This window comes from Bos grunniens, chromosome 12, assembly GCF_055505025.1.
Source record: "Bos grunniens cultivar Pamir isolate PY7600 chromosome 12, Bosgru_T2T1.0, whole genome shotgun sequence".
Classification (NCBI taxonomy): Eukaryota; Metazoa; Chordata; class Mammalia; order Artiodactyla; family Bovidae; genus Bos; species Bos grunniens.
Window position 1 is genome coordinate 77,900,221 of NC_141176.1, and position 16,222 is coordinate 77,916,442.

The following is a 16,222-nucleotide window of genomic DNA, read 5'->3' on the forward strand; positions in this document are numbered from 1 at the left end:
CACCCAGTTGTGCAAGCAGACTCAATGAGGAGTAATACCAGTCCATGGTCTATAGCTTCTACTCTTCTCTCTATTCTTGATCTTAATCCTCAACTAGTGAGCAATAAAACAACTGAGAAAATCTTCACTATCAAACTTAAGACTAGCCAAATTAAAACTTTCTGGATAAGCAAGCACAAGATCAAAAATTGTTCCCCAAAACTCTTCATCTTTAACATCAGTCTAAGTTTGATTTGTGAATATTCTTTCCACAAACCAATTGAGAATATGGTTCTTACATCTTCATAAGAATTCTTCACAACTATGAAACCATGATTTTTAAAAAGAGTCCAATATAAAATGACAACATTCAATCAAGTTTCTACAAGCATCTCAGAGTCTCTGGGGCAGACGTTTCTAGGTGGAGTCCTTGGTATTCAGCCTCCTGATAGCCCTTGACTTTTGGACCCCTTTTCCTGCTTCTTAGGGGAACTTCTCACAGGGTTAAGTGCTAAAATTTCCCTAGTCAGTATAGTTTTTCCATTACATTTCCACACACACTTAAAAGTTTTCTTACCCAACTCCATCAACTCTGCTTCATAAGAAAAATTAAGAAAATGAAGAAAACAGAAACAAGCTATATAAGACAAAGAAAAAAATGCTTGAGTGAAATATAAGCAAAAAAAAAATGAGCTTGTAGGAAAAATGAAGGGGAAACTTACTTTCAGAAATGGGGGAACAGGTGACAAACAGCAGAGCTGAGACAGATCCAGAGCTAAGGAGGAAAATAAATGAATCTGGGAAAATAATAACCATTAGGATGCTAAATATAACTTCACTCCTCCTGACACAGTGGTCTTCATCCTGACTGTACCTTAGCATCACCTGGGAGGGGTGAAGAGCACTCTGAGGCCTGAAGCCAAGCCTCCAAAAACTGGTTTAGGTTCAAATGATTAAAGATGGACCCTGAAGTTCCCTCTCCCTGGAAGATTCTGGATGTAGAATCTAATCCCATGTAAGCATCTGCTATTCTCCTGCATCATCAGGGCGTCTGGGCCCGGAGGGGCCATGAACTTGCTTTGAAGAACTTAAAAGTACCACAGAGGGTTTTAACCCAAGTTCCATGTTACATATCATGCTTCTAAGAAAACTCCTTATGAACTCAAACTCATGAGACTTCAATGATGAAATTCAGACCTTCCATCTGACATCACAGAAAAAAAAATAAATGTTTAACAACACATTAAAAAGATCATACACCATGATCAAGTGGGCTTTATCCCAGGGATGCAAGGATTCTTCAATATCCGCAAATCAATCAATGTAATACACCACATTAACAAATTGAAAAATAAAAACCATATGATTATCTCAATAGATGCAGAGAAAGCCTTTGACAAAATTCAACACCCATTTATGATAAAAACTCTCCAGAAAGCAGCAATAGAAGGAATATACCTCAACATAATAAAAGCTATATATGACAAACCCACAGCAAACATTATCCTCAATGGTGAAAAATTGAAAGCATTTCCTCTAAAGTCAGGAACAAGACAAGGGTGCCCACTTTCACCATTACTATTCAACATAGTTTTGGAAGTTTTGGCCACAGCAGTCAGAGCAGAAAAAGAAATAAAAGGAATCCAAATTGGAAAAGAAGAAGTAAAACTCTCACTATTTGCAGATGACATGATCCTCTACATAGAAAACCCTAAAGACTCCACCAGAAAATTACTAGAGCTAATTAATGACTATAGTAAAATTGCAGGATATAAAATCAACACACAGAAATCCCTTGCATTCCTATACACTAATAATGAGAAAATAGAAAGAGAAATTAAGGAAACAATTCCATTCACCATTGCAATGGAAAGAATAACATACTTAGGAATATATCTACCTAAAGAAACTAAAGACCTATATATAGAAAACTATAAAACACTGGTGAAAGAAATCAAAGAGGACATTAATAGATGGAGAAATATACCATGTTCATGGATTGGAAGAATCAATATAGTGAAAATGAGTATACTACCCAAAGCAATTTATAGATTCAATGCAATCCCTATCAAGCTACCAACAGTATTCTTCACAGAGCTAGAACAAATAATTTCACAATTTGTATGGAAATACAAAAAACCTCGAATAGCCAAAGCGATCTTAAGAAAGAAGAATGGAACTGGAGGAATCAACCTACCTGACTTCAGGCTCTACTACAAAGCCACAGTTATCAAGACAGTATGGTACTGGCACAAAGACAGAAATATAGATCAATGGAACAAAATAGAAAGCCCAGAGATAAATCCACGCACCTATGGACACCTTATCTTTGACAAAGGAGGCAAGAATATACAATGGATTAAAGACAATCTCTTTAACAAGTGGTGCTGGGAAATCTGGTCAACCACTTGTAAAAGAATGAAACTAGAACACTTTCTAACACCATACACAAAAATAAACTCAAAGTGAATTAAAGATCTCAACGTAAGGCCAGAAACTATAAAACTCCTAGAGGAGAACATAGGCAAAACACTCTCTGACATACATCACAGCAGGATCCTCTATGACCCACCTCCCAGAATATTGGAAATAAAAGCAAAAATAAACAAATGGGACCTAATTAACCTTAAAAGCTTCTGCACATCAAAGGAAACTATTAGCAAGGTGAAAAGACAGCCTTCAGAATGGGAGAAAATAATAGCAAATGAAGCAACTGACAAACAACTAATCTCAAAAATATACAAGCAACTCCTACAGCTCAACTCCAGAAAAATAAATGACCCAATCAAAAAATGGGCCAAAGAACTAAATAGACATTTCTCCAAAGAAGACATACAGATGGCTAACAAACACATGGAAAGATGCTCAACATCACTCATTATCAGAGAAATGCAAATCAAAACCACTATGAGGTACCATTTCACACCAGTCAGAATGGCTGCGATCCAAAAGTCTACAAATAATAAATGCTGGAGAGGGTGTGGAGAAAAGGGAACCCTCTTACACTATTGGTGGGAATGCAAAATAGTACAGCCACTATGGAGAACAGTGTGGAGATTCCTTAAAAAACTGGAAATAGAACTGCCTTATGATCCAGCAATCCCACTGCTGGGCATACACACTGAGGAAACCAGAAGGGAAAGAGACACATGTACCCCAATGTTCATCGCAGCACTGTTTATAATAGCCAGGACATGGAAGCAACCTAGATGTCCATCAGCAGATGAATGGATAAGAAAGCAGTGGTACATATACACAATGGAGTATTACTCAGCCATTAAAAAGAATACATTTGAATCAGTTCTAATGAGGTGGATGAAACTGGAGCCTATTATACAGAGTGAAGTAAGCCAGAAGGAAAAACACCATTACAGTATACTAACGCATATATATGGAATTTAGAAAATGGTAACAATAACCCTTTGTACGAGACAGCAAAAGAGACACTGATGTATAGAACAGTCTTATGGACTCTGTGGAAGAGGGAGAGGGTGGGAAGATTTGGGAGAATGGCATTGAAACATGTAAAATATCATGTATGAAACGAGATGCCGGTCCAGGTTTGATGCATGATACTGGATGCATGGGGCTAGTGCACTGGGACGACCCAGAGGGATGGTATGGGGAGGGAGGAGGGAGGAGGGTTCAGGATGGGGAACACATGTATACCTGTGGTGGGTTCATTTTGATATTTGGCAAAACTAATACAATTATGTAAAGTTTAAAAGTAAACTAAAATTAAAAAAAAGGAAAAAAATAAATGTTTATAAAATATTTTATTTCCAAAATAAAAATATGAATCAAGCTTTGTTATGTTACATCTAAAGAGGGGGAAGAATTAGAATGGAACAAGGATACCGATCTTCTTTAAAAATAGCCTCTTTTATTGATTTGAAATTGGAATTGTGAAAACATTATACAGAATTGTAGTTATAAAACAATCAAGTTTTCAAAATCAATTCCTTAAATTTCAGAGTAAAATTAAATAAAAGCTATATCCATCCAGTAGATTGGCAAGGTTATACAAAAAAGAATTATTAAAAGTGATTTTTAAAAAAATTATTTGAAAACACGTTCCCTGTGTGATATGCCTAAGAACAATATGAACAGAAACAAAGACAACAAAAAAAGCTTCCAAAAGTCACATTATGTTTAATAGTGTTGATACTATAACATTTTTAAATGACTAATTATGTTGGTATCATCGAGAACTGGGATTAAGTGAAGTCGCTCAGTCGTGTCCAACTTTTTGCGACCCCATGGACTGTAGCCTGCCAGGCTCCTCTGTCCATGGAATTTTCCAGGCAAGAATACTGGAGTGGGTTGCCATGCCCTTCTCCAGAGGACCTTCCCTAAGGATTGAATGTGGGTCTCTTGCACTGCAGGCAGACTCTCTACCATCTGAGCCACCATTAGGCATGACAGAAAAGAGAATAGATGATGAGAGGAAAAGAGATACCAATATAAGAGTAAAAAGATAAAGCAAAAACACTACTGTCCTGAATTAGATTTAGATTGGAAATACCCATATAAACTCAGCATCTGTTTACTGTAAACAATGTATTCTAGCTTTATCCAATGAAAAAACTGAGAAACAATAGCCAACCCAACAGCAATGAGCACTCCTAGTGCCCAGACCATAGTCTCTAAATACCATTTCCCACTAGAAGGAGCCAAGGGCTGCTTTGAGAAATTGAGATTCCAGGGCTGGGGCAAATTTGTACTTAAGGATGCACAGCTTTTTTTGTGTGTAAAGATAAACCAGAAACTTGTTGTCACACCAGAAAGCAAAAAAATTAGCAAAGATGTCTATAGTATACACAAAAGACAGGAGTCCTGGGAAGAAACCTTTTCTATCCTTAATGGCAGAGGCTGGTTTCACAAAGGGCTTAGAAAACTCATTGCTGTTTACAGGCCATCATGCAGAATAAGAACTCTTGAGAAAAGTCACTTCTAGAAGCCAACTTTTCTGAACAGTAATTAAAAGTTTCACTTCTAAGAAGAATTTTTAATTTTTCACCATGATGAAGGCAATCTTTTTTAAAAAAGTAGTCACCTCTTTCCTTGACTTATTAAAGAAAATGGATTGAGGGGGATTGGAGGATGAGTGAAATAGGTAAGGGAGATTAAGAGGCACAAACTTCCAGTTATAAAACAAATGGTTGTGGGAATGTAATGTACAACATAGGAAATATAGTCAATAACATTGCAAAACTTTGTATGGTGACAGAGGGTAACTAGACTGATCTGGGTGATCATTTTATAATGTACAAAAATATTGAATTACTATGCTATACACTTGAAACTAATATAATATTGTAAGTCAATCATACTTCAATTTTTAAAAAATAATTTTTCAATGAGACAGTAAAAATACATTTTTTTTAATGAATTGAAAAGCATCACCCTCATATATGTCCCAAGGTCGTCACGGTGGATATTACTGACATCTGATGGCTCATGCTGTGCTCTCAAGAATCAGCAGGGCAGGTCTACTCTGCAGGTCCCCATCCACTTGGCTCAGTGACCTCTCCTACTCTCCCTTGCTGTGTGGTGCTCAATGGTTGCTCTGAGCCCACAGTATCTCTGCCACCAGCAGCCACTCCTCAGCCTGCCAGGTTGAGCAGAAGTGAGGGACACATGGAAGAAAGGGTTGGGAAATAAATGCAAAGACCACTCAGCTCTTGGGGAACCAGCCCTGAGTCCAGGTACAAAGCCCTCTTTGGGACACAGAGGGTTCTCTTTACTTCCTGCTCATCAGCTGAGCTCCAAAGTGAAGATTTACACAAATATGTGACTTCCTATAGCCTCTACCTAAAACAGAGACAACCAGCAAAAGTGACCTTGGATAAAGGTCAGTGATTAGAGAAAGCTGGCCATTTCTAAGGTTCCCAGGAAGAAGATATAAACCCTGGCCACTCCTCCCCACTCAGGAGAAGGGAGTGAGTGAACCCACTGAGGCTCTTCAAGGTCACCCCATTTACACAATGGCAGGTGAAAACTTCATCTCAGAGAGAAGCCCTGATGACCTGGGGTGGTGGTCTCTGTGTCTCTGGTCCAGGAAGAGCTTTCAGGCTCCTCTTCTCCACCCTGAGGGCCCCAGGCAGGCAGAGACTTGTTCTCCCAAACCAAGTTCCCCATGGAGGTACACACAGGGGCCAGGCTTGCTGGGCATTCCCTGGCTGTTCTGTGCTAATTAGGGGTGACCTGCATGTGCTCCAGGTTGAACATTAGCCTGGTACTTGTTTCCTCAGCATCATGATCACTCCTGAATTCTCACAAGACAGAGGTTTCACACTTTGAAATCCTAACCCCAAAAGCCTTGCCCTGGACTGGCATCATCCTGCCTCTTCCCACTGGTGCTGCCAGGAGGGTTTGCACTTTTGTTGGTCACAGCACTGTCTGGGAACCATGGGTAACCCCTGAGTCATCCTGTGCACCAGAGGAATTAAAAGAGGGCAGAAGGTCACAGAGTAAATGTGTTCATGTTTTAGAGAATCCTGAGTTGAGTTTAGATCTTCCACTATCTAAAATTATCACCACTTCGGGATGGTAATGTGGGCAAGGTTAAAGGGCTCCTGGTCCATCTGAATACAGCATGATGTTGCTTCTGGCATCAACATCCTAGTCAAATTTGGCATCCAGGGGACATGGACACCTGAACTCTACCCTCATTTATGATCCCAAATCTGACCTCCTGCTCCAGGAAGTTCTTGGCATCCTATTTATTATCTTTAGACAAAGTTCAGGATGCATGTGTCTGAAACCATGAATACAAAGCTCTAAAGACAAGCCTTTCTGACCCTAGATGACCTCTCATCTAGGGTCAAATGAACAAAGATGAACAGGCTTGTAAGTCAGAGAGCCCAAAGTGGAACCTCAATTTGTTCTTTATGCTTTCTTTTTTTAAAGTTTTATTTTATTTTTAAACTTTACAATATTGTATTGGTTCTGCCATATATCAAAATGAATCTGCCACAGGCATACACGTGTCCCCCATTCTGAACCTTCCTCCCTCCTCCCTCCCCATACCATCCCTCTGGGTCGTCCCAGTGCACTAGCCCCAAGCATCCAGTATCGTGCATCGAACCTGGACTGGCAACTCGTTTCATATATGATATTATACATATTTCAATGCCATTCTCCCAAATCATCTCACCCTCTCCCTCTCCCACAGAGTCCAAAAGACTGTTCTATACATCAGTGTCTCTTTTGTTGTCTCGTATACAAGGTTATTGTTACCATCTTTCTAAATTCCATATATATGCGTTATTACACTGTATTGGTGTTTTTCTTTCTGGCTTACTTCACTCTGTATAATAGGCTCCAGTTTCATCCACCTCATTAGAACTGATTCAAATGTATTCTTTTTAATGGCTGAGTAATACTCTATTTTGTATATGTACCACAGCTTTCTTATCCTCTGTGATCACAGGCGTCCTATGTAACTACTTGGACTTAGAGTCCTCTCTTCTAAAATAGGGGTAATATGAAACCTACAACTTCATTGAGTTAGGTTAAAAGGAATAAAAGTGATATTACACATACAGTGCTCATAGCAGTTCCTGATACATAACTAATTTTGAGTACTTACTATTGTTACTCAGTTCAGTTCAGTCACTCAGTCGTGTCCGACTCTTTGCGACCTCATGAATCGCAGCATGCCAGGCCTCCCTGTCCATCGCCATCTCCTGGAGTTCACTCAAACTCACGTCCATGGAGTCGGTGATGCCATTCAGCCATCTTATCCTCTGTCATCCCCTTTTCCTCCTGCCCCCAATCCCTCCCAGCATCAGAGTCTTTTCCAATGAGTCAACTCTTCGCATGAGGTGGCCAAAGTACTGGAGTTTCAGCTTTAGCATCATTCCTTCCAAAGAACACCCAGGGCTGATCTCCTTCAGAATGGACTGGTTGGATCTCCTTGCAGTCCAAGGGACTCTCAAGAGTCTTCTCCAACACCGCAGTTCAGAAGCATCAATTCTTCAGTGCTCAGCTTTCTTTACAGTCCAACTCTCACATCCATACAATGACCACTATTGTTCCTACTGCACTACTAATAGTATTGTTGTTGCCACCACCATGACTACTGAGTATGAGCCCCTCTTACTGCTACTAGAACTTCTAGTACTACAGAGGATGAGCTCCCTTGTTTTCAAGGTCCCCTACTTCCCACTTCTCTGCCATGACCGCCCAACAACCAGCCTCCTGAAAGAGGGGCCCGGAGCTCTACCAACTGACAACTGACACAATCCCTAGGCCTGGCCTTCCTGGATCCCCAGCAGGAAGTGTTACTAGGGCTGGACAATTTTGAAATCAACAGTCCACCCCACGCTTCACAAGGCACTTCAATATCTCAGTGGTAAGAGCCTTGTCTAAAGTGGCACTCTGCCACACACACCTGTTCCCACCCTCTGGCACAATGGTCAACCCACCTTTGTCATCAACGAGAACACCATCTCCCAGGACCACCCAGTCCCCTGGGAACTGACAGATTCTTTGTCTCTCCAGTTGTGTGGGGTGGACTTCACCTGCCCAGCTGCCCACTGCCTGCAGTGCCCTTTAGTAAACACAGCCTTTAAAAAAGAGCCATGCCACCCACCTGTAAACCACCTTGCCCACCCACCTTACCCCCAACACAATGGACTGATGACAACTCACACCTTCTCCACCTAAAACACCCCTTTCACAGCAACTGCATCTTCCATCCCTCCTGCTCTCACACACTCACAGCCCACCCATGTCCCTAAGGCAGTGCTAAGGGACCACGGAGAGCATGAGCCACCCAGGGGGGTCTGCAGCAGACCTCCAGAAGGCTCAGCCAGAACAGGGGTGCTGACAGCACTGTGTCCCCAGGTGGATGTGTCTCACTGCGGGGTCTTGACCCAGGATCTTCAGGGTCATGGAGGTCATTGACCTCATGGCTTTCTGTCTCTGGTTTTCTCCTGCAGATCCCCTCCTACATCTTCTGCCAGTGCCAGGATACCAAGACTCTCCTCTCAACTGGCAATCCATCCCTACAGTCATGACTGAAACCAGCATAGATGGTGCAGGGATTCTCCATAATTCATGGTGAAGCTGGAGCTCCTCCCCACGGGGGTCTCTGACCTGGGTGACCTGGCCCACCAGGAGGGAGTGGCTCAGGGAAGGGTGTGCTCTTGGAGCTCTGGCATCTCCTGCCCAGATGCAGGGCCCCAGGTCCTATTCCACTGGAAAGGGAGAGACAATGATCCCTTCTTAGAAAAGCATTTATCAGATGTATCCTGGGCAAGTTAACAATTAATTGCTCAGGTCCAAGTTTACTTCCTCCAAACCAGGAAGCACGTATTCCTTGAGGTTGTAGAATCTTCTCTTTCTCAAGGATCACTTTTAGCATTTATATCATTTACTGAGCACTAACAATGTCCTGCTGCTTCTGCTGCTAAGTCGCTTCAGTCGTGTCTGCCTCTGTGCGATCCCACAGACGGCAGCCCACCAGGCTCCCCTATCCCTGGGATTCTCCAGGCAAGGACACTGGAGTGGGTTGCCATTTCCTTCTCCAATGCGTGAAAGTGAAAAGTGAAAGTGAAGTCGCTCAGTCATGTCCAACTAGTAGCGACCCCATGGACTGTAGCCTACCAAGCTCCTCCGTCCATGAGATTTTCCAGGCAAGAGTACTGGAGTGGCTTCCCATTGCCTTCTCCATATGGTATAAAATGTCAGTGCCATCCTTCCACAATACTATGTTTTAATTGGTTAAAAGAAAAACATTGGCTTGGCAAAAGGTTCATTCAAGTTTTCCCATAAGCTGAAAGAATTTTTTGGCCAACCCAACTGTAATCCCCTGGAGCATTTGTCTTTAAGCACCTGTCCATTCTAAAAGTAAATACAAAAAAAGTAAATACAACCGCTGAACTGCATCGTGATTCACAGACAAGTTTTAACTTCAGACCTTAAGCCACTGTCCTCTCTCCCCACCGTCTCATCCATCTCAGTACTGATCTGCACACACTGAGAAGCAATGCACAGTATGGAAAAGCTTTTACCTCAAGAAACGTAAGTAGTCCCAGAATGAAATAGAATTTCCAGTAACACTTGATGATTGCTTTCTTTAAAGAAGGCTCCCGTGCATCTTTCTTGGCTCTCAAAAGTTCTCGATCCCAGTACCTGTGATAAGAAACAAAGAACAGTGAAGAAGAGCCCTGCTCAGGTAAAACGGGGGCGGGCGGAGCAGAAGACGAGCCTGCACTACAGGGTGCTCTGCCGCTGCCCCATAGATGCTGGCTAATGGGTCACAAGGCACCTGAAGGATGAGCAGTGTAGACCAAAGCACCTGAAAAAGTACAAGACCAGGCCTTGAGGGAGAAGTCTTAGTCTCAGAAAACAAGTTCCTGCCAAGCTTTGCTGGACTCACAGTTCACAAGCAGCTCAGGAGGGCAGACTCCCTCCTCCAGGTACCCCACCTCCAGGGACAGAGCTTGGCCTCCAGGGCCGTGGCTGCGGGCTCCCTCCATGCCCACAGATGTACAGGGAACACAGGCTCCCCCAGCCTCCAAAGTCGGCTAAGCCTGGGGTCAGCCTGAGGGGGTGAGCGTGCAGTGTCAGGGGAGCAGACTCAGTAGAACTCAGAGGAAGCAAAGCCTCCCCGACACCTTTAGCCCCATGTGGAAATTCTCACTCTCCCTCCCCTTCTCCCTGATGTCTGTGCTCACCCTTGCAGCTCTTCTCCAAGGTGCTGGGAGCGATCTTCCGGAAGCACTGAGTACAAATCATCTGGTTTTAATTTCCGTTCGTAACCAATTTTAAACAAGGGGTTTAGCCACCTGTTAAAAATTAAAAGGACATACAGATGGCTAACAAACACATGAAAAGATGCTCAACATCACTCATTATCAGAGAAATGCAAATCAAAACCACTATGAGGTACCATTTCACACCAGTCAGAATGGCTGCGATCCAAAAGTCTACAAATAATAAGTGCTGGAGAGGGTGTGGAGAAAAGGGAACCCTCTTACACTGTTGATGGGAATGCAAACTAGTACAGCCACTATGGAGAACAGTGTGGAGATTCCTTAAAAAACTGGAAATAGAACTGCTTTATGATCCAGCAATCCCACTGCTGGGCATACACACTGAGGAAACCAGAAGGGAAAGAGACACGTGTACCCCAATGTTCATCGCAGCACTGTTTATAATAGCCAGGACATGGAAGCAACCTAGATGTCCATCAGCAGATGAATGGATAAGAAAGCAGTGGTACATATACACAATGGAGTATTACTCTGCCATTAAAAAGAATACATTTGAATCAGTTCTAATGAGGTGGATGAAACTGGAGCCTATTATACAGAGTGAAGTAAGCCAGAAGGAAAAACATAAATACAGTATACTAACGCATATATATGGAATTTAGAAAGATGGTAACAATAACCTGGTGTACGAGACAGCAAAAGAGACACTGATGTATAGAACAGTCTTATGGACTCTGTGGGAGAGGGAGAGGGTGGGAAGATTTGGGAGAGTGACATTGAAACATGTAGAATATCATGTAAGAAACGAGTTGCCAGTCCAGGTTCGATGCGCGATACTGGATGCTTGGGGCTGGTGTGGGGAGGGAGGAGGGAGGAGGGTTCAGGATGGGGAACACATGTATGCCTGTGGTGGATTCATTTTGATATTTGGCAAAACTAATACAATTATGTAAAGTTTAAAAATAAAATAAAATTTAAAAACAAAACAAAAAAAACAAAACAAAAAAAATTAAAAGGACAGTGACATATATCTAAATTACATAGCTCTAATTAGAATCCTACAGTGATGGGCTTTGTTAAAAAAAAAAAAAAAAACTATATTTTAAATATATAGATATGGTGGAATAATTGGATATGTGTTTACACACTCACACACAGAGACATACACATTCCCTAACTCTGTAGGCTGAGAGGCCCCGGAAGCAATGACACATTGTTAGCAAAGAGCATGCTAGCCCCTCAATCTTGGGGTTTTGTTTAACATACACAATTATAATTTTTTTCTTGTGGGAAGGACTCTTAAGGTCTACTCTCTTATCAGCTTTCAAATATTCAGTACAGTAGGATTAACTATAGTCACCAGACTGGACATTACACCTTCATGAAAGTGAAAGTCGCTCAGTCGTGTCCGACTCTGCAACCCCATGGACTATACAGTTCATGGAATTCTCCAGGCCAGAATACTGGAGTGGGTAGCCATTCCCTTCTCCAGGGGATCTTCCCAACCCAGGGATCAGACCAGGTCTCTCGCATTGCAGGCAGCAATTCCACGAACTGTATAGTCCATGGGGTCACAAAGAGTTGAACATGACCGAGGGACTTTCACTTTCACGAGGATGTAATGTGCTGTCTGGTGACTACAGTTAATCCTACTGTATAACTTATTTTATAATGGAAGTTTGTGTCCTTTGGCCCCCTTCACCCAGGTCTTGGCTTTGTAATATCCTTCTTGCCTAAAAGGAACCAACTGAAGAAATGACTAGTTCCAAGGTTGAGGCTGTGTGTGTCAGCACTGATAATTCTGTTTTTTTCACTGTAATATAAGTGCCTGACATGAAGCTTTAGAGATATCCATGTCAAAGACATCCATCTCCAGTGAACACGTGACAGCTACACAATGAGATAAAGAGCCAGGCGACCCCACCCATGAAGTTCCCACTTTAGAAAGCTCTGGTTGACCTGATAACAGACCATCTCACTGACTGTTTGCTTCTCCCTTCCAGCACTTTAATTCCCACTCTTATTTTTTAAATTCATCAATAAAGAGTGAAACTTTAAAATCATAGACACCCCACCCTCAACCCCAAAAAGGCAGAACCCCAAGTCCAAGCTTGCTCATGAGCTCTCTCTTTCCACCCAGGACCTTGCTGTGTCACCCCAGGGGTGCCTTGTATCCTCCGCGGCATGTGAGTGATACACCTTGGCATTTCAAATTCCCTGATGGTTGTCGCTGAGATGTATCTCACAATCCTAAGAACTACAAGGGCCGATCCAGCCACAACACAGACTGCAAAAGGAGAATTTCTGTGGGGGCTTCTCATAACTAGTATGAGTCCTGGTGAGCAGAGCCCCAGGCAATCCCGGCAAAAGCCTCACCATCTACAGGCCAAGACCAACAGGCAGACAAAGTCCAAGATGGGTCTGGGACATCTTTTGCCATAAAATAAGGAAGTGCTCAAGGATTCATGAGGATGTGTAGAAGGACAGAAGCTTGGATGGCTCTTGCTAGACAAATCTGGGATACTTTGAGCATCAAAACAAATAAATGGCAATTAACCTTAATCCAGTAAATAATGAAAGAATCCATGAATCCTTAGTGCTACATAAACAGGAGAGAAAGTAAAACTCTTGCAAACAAATGCAAACAAACATAAAAGGAGTAATCAGTTACTTTTAAGTTGTGTACATAACTGAAAATGTACTATACTGAATAATTTTTAAATTGTTTTGTGATTCAATCTGTAAACTATGTATCCCAAGATATGTCTGTTCTATACAAATGCTTAGTCCCTTGTGCAAATCAAGTGCTGGTCCAAAAGACTGCTGAAATTTTATATGCTTACTGATATTTTACACTTTTTTATCCTGCATGTCCTGCAACCTTATAAGTCTGCACAATAAAAATGTTTAACAATTCAGAAAAAAAAGGAACAATCAAGTCAGAAAATCATCAATGGAAATTAAAAATAGTGTGTGAAAGCTTGAAGCAGAGATATTTACATAATCTCAAATGATCTCTCTGCAATTATTTATTATAAAGGGAAAAAAACAGTAACTGTACAGATGATCCCACCAAAAAACTTATTCAGATCGATTATGCATTATTTAAATGATAATAGCATGCAGACACAGTCCATTGGTAAACACCATTTTACTGATGTGCCAGGGTAAGGAAATTCCAAGGCCAGACAATAATAACCCATGGATAGAGATCAAACCAGTCAGTCCTAAAGAAATCAACCCTGAATATTCATTGGAAGGCCTGATCCTGAAGTTCCAATACTTTGGCCAACCTGATGCAAAGAGCTGACTGATCGGAAAAGACCCAGATTCTGGGAAAGATTGAAGGCAAAAGGAGAAGAGGGCAGCAGAAGATGAGATGGTTAGATAACATCACCGACTCAATGGACATGAAATTGAGCAAACTATGGGAGAGAGTAAAGGACAAGGAAGCCTGGTGTGCTGGTCCATGGGGTCATAAAGTTGGACATGGCTGAACGACTGAATAACAACGACAGAGATCGCATTTCTTCTATCCTGTTATTCCTAGGACAACATGGGTATAGATGCTTAAGAACTATTTGTTGAATGTATGAATATCCATGGCTCATTAAAGAAGTGATAAGATAGACTGAACTTCAGATTTTACTAATCCAGGTACCTTGGCACATCTAAAGAGCCCTGGTCCAGGAGTCAGAAGACTGGACTCTAGTCCCAGCAACGGTGCTGAGCACCCAGGACCTCAGCTGTCCTCTGCTCCACATCTCCACTCCAGTTCAGGAGCTCCATGACCTTTAACATCTCTAGGTCTCAGCTTCCTTCCAGAACAATGGTGCACATCTAGGAGCTTTACCACTAAGCAAGTTTGACACAAGTTGGGTGATTTATTCCACACTTGCCCCCTATATAAAATGCTCAGGGAATTAGCACTGGGACTTACCCAGATGATGACACCCTGCCCCCAAAGTGAAAGCATTAGTCACTCAGTTGTGTCCAACTCTTTGCAACCCCATGATCTGTCCACAGAATTCTCTAGGCAAGAATACTGGAGTGGATAGCCATTCCCTTCTCCAGGGGATCTTCTCAACCCAGGGATTGAATCAGGTTCTCCTGCATTACAGACAGACTTTTTACCATCTGAGCTACAAGGGAAGCCCACAAAAGACCCTCTTTAAAATTCTGCTTGAGGAGGAAAAGATGCTCAACATCAAAATATCTTTGAATCCTGCTTCCTTAACTTTTGATGGTTAACATTTACTTATAGCATTAAATAATGTTCAAAATGTGGCATTTATTTTTTAATTAAATTTTTTATTTTGTAAAGGAGTATATTCAACAGACAACATGGTAGTTTCAGGAGGACAGCAAAGGGACTGAGCCATATATACACATGTATCCATTCTCCCCCAAACCCCACTCACATCCAGGCTGCCACATAACATTGAGCAGAGTTCCCTGTGTGATACAGTAGGGCCTTGTTGGTTATCCATTCTAACAATAACCCTGTGTATGAGACAGCAAAAGAGACACTGATGTATAGAACAGTCTTATGGACTCTGTTGGAGAGGGAGAGGGTGGGAAGATTTGGGAGAATGGCATTGAAACATGTATAATATTATGTATGAAATGAGTTGCCAGTCCAGGTTCGATGCACGATACTGGATGCTTGGGGCTGGTGCACTGGGACGACCCAGAGGGATGGTATGGGGAGGGAGGAGGGAGGAGGGTTCAGGATGGGGAACACATGTATACCTGTGGCGGATTCATTTTGATATTTGGCAAAACTAATACAATTATGTAAAGTTTAAAAATAAAATAAAATTTTAAATAAATAAATAAATACAGCAGTGTGTACACATCCCTACCAAACTCCCAAACTATCCCTTTCCCCCATCACTCTCTTTGGCAACCATAAGTTCGTTCTCCAAAGTCTGAGAGTTTCTTTCTGTCAAAATTGGTATTTAATTGAAATGTATGCAGTCTCTCACTTTTGTTTAATACAATTTATTGCTAATCAAGATGTGATGCATATCTATGACCATATATTTTGGTGCATTTTTCCTTTTTCCAAATTCCCAGAAGTAGAAAAATTAGTGAAAGGCTGAACTGTTTTCCATTAGATTCAGACCAATTTGCCCTCTTAACAGCTATTTGTGAGCTTATTTCATTGTCAGCTTTGAATACCTGAACTACATTTTTTTCTGGGCCTAAAGTTAAAAATAATTCAAACAGCTTTAATTTGAATTTATTTGATTTATGCGTGCTCAGTCACTCAGTCTTGTTCGACTCTTTGCAACCCCACATTCTAACATTTTACAACCCCAGTCCTGTTCAACTCTTTGCAACCCCATGAACTGTACTGTCAGGCTCCTCTGTCCATGGGATTTCCCAGGCAAGAATACTAGGGTGGGTTGCTATTTGACTTGTAGAGATGGAACACTTTTTATGTCTATTGATCATTTACTTGTCTTTTTCAAGTGTCTATAACATATTTTTTCCTATAGAGCTTTTATATT

The 16,222-nt window shown here is 41.7% G+C and overlaps 1 protein-coding gene across 1 annotated transcript in view; it reads right to left on the minus strand.

Annotated features, from left to right (window-relative positions):
* Positions 1 to 10,469, minus strand: part of LOC147361943 (ATP-binding cassette sub-family C member 4-like) — a 211,428-nt gene extending 200,959 nt beyond the window's left edge. Inside the window, exons 1-2 of the mRNA XM_086328429.1 lie at positions 10,414 to 10,469; positions 10,002 to 10,122 (exon numbers count right to left, since the gene is read on the minus strand). Coding sequence (XP_086184555.1) covers positions 10,002 to 10,122; positions 10,414 to 10,469 — 177 coding nt within the window. The remainder of the gene's footprint in view (positions 1 to 10,001; positions 10,123 to 10,413) is intronic.
* Between the last annotated feature and the right edge of the window lie 5,753 nt (positions 10,470 to 16,222).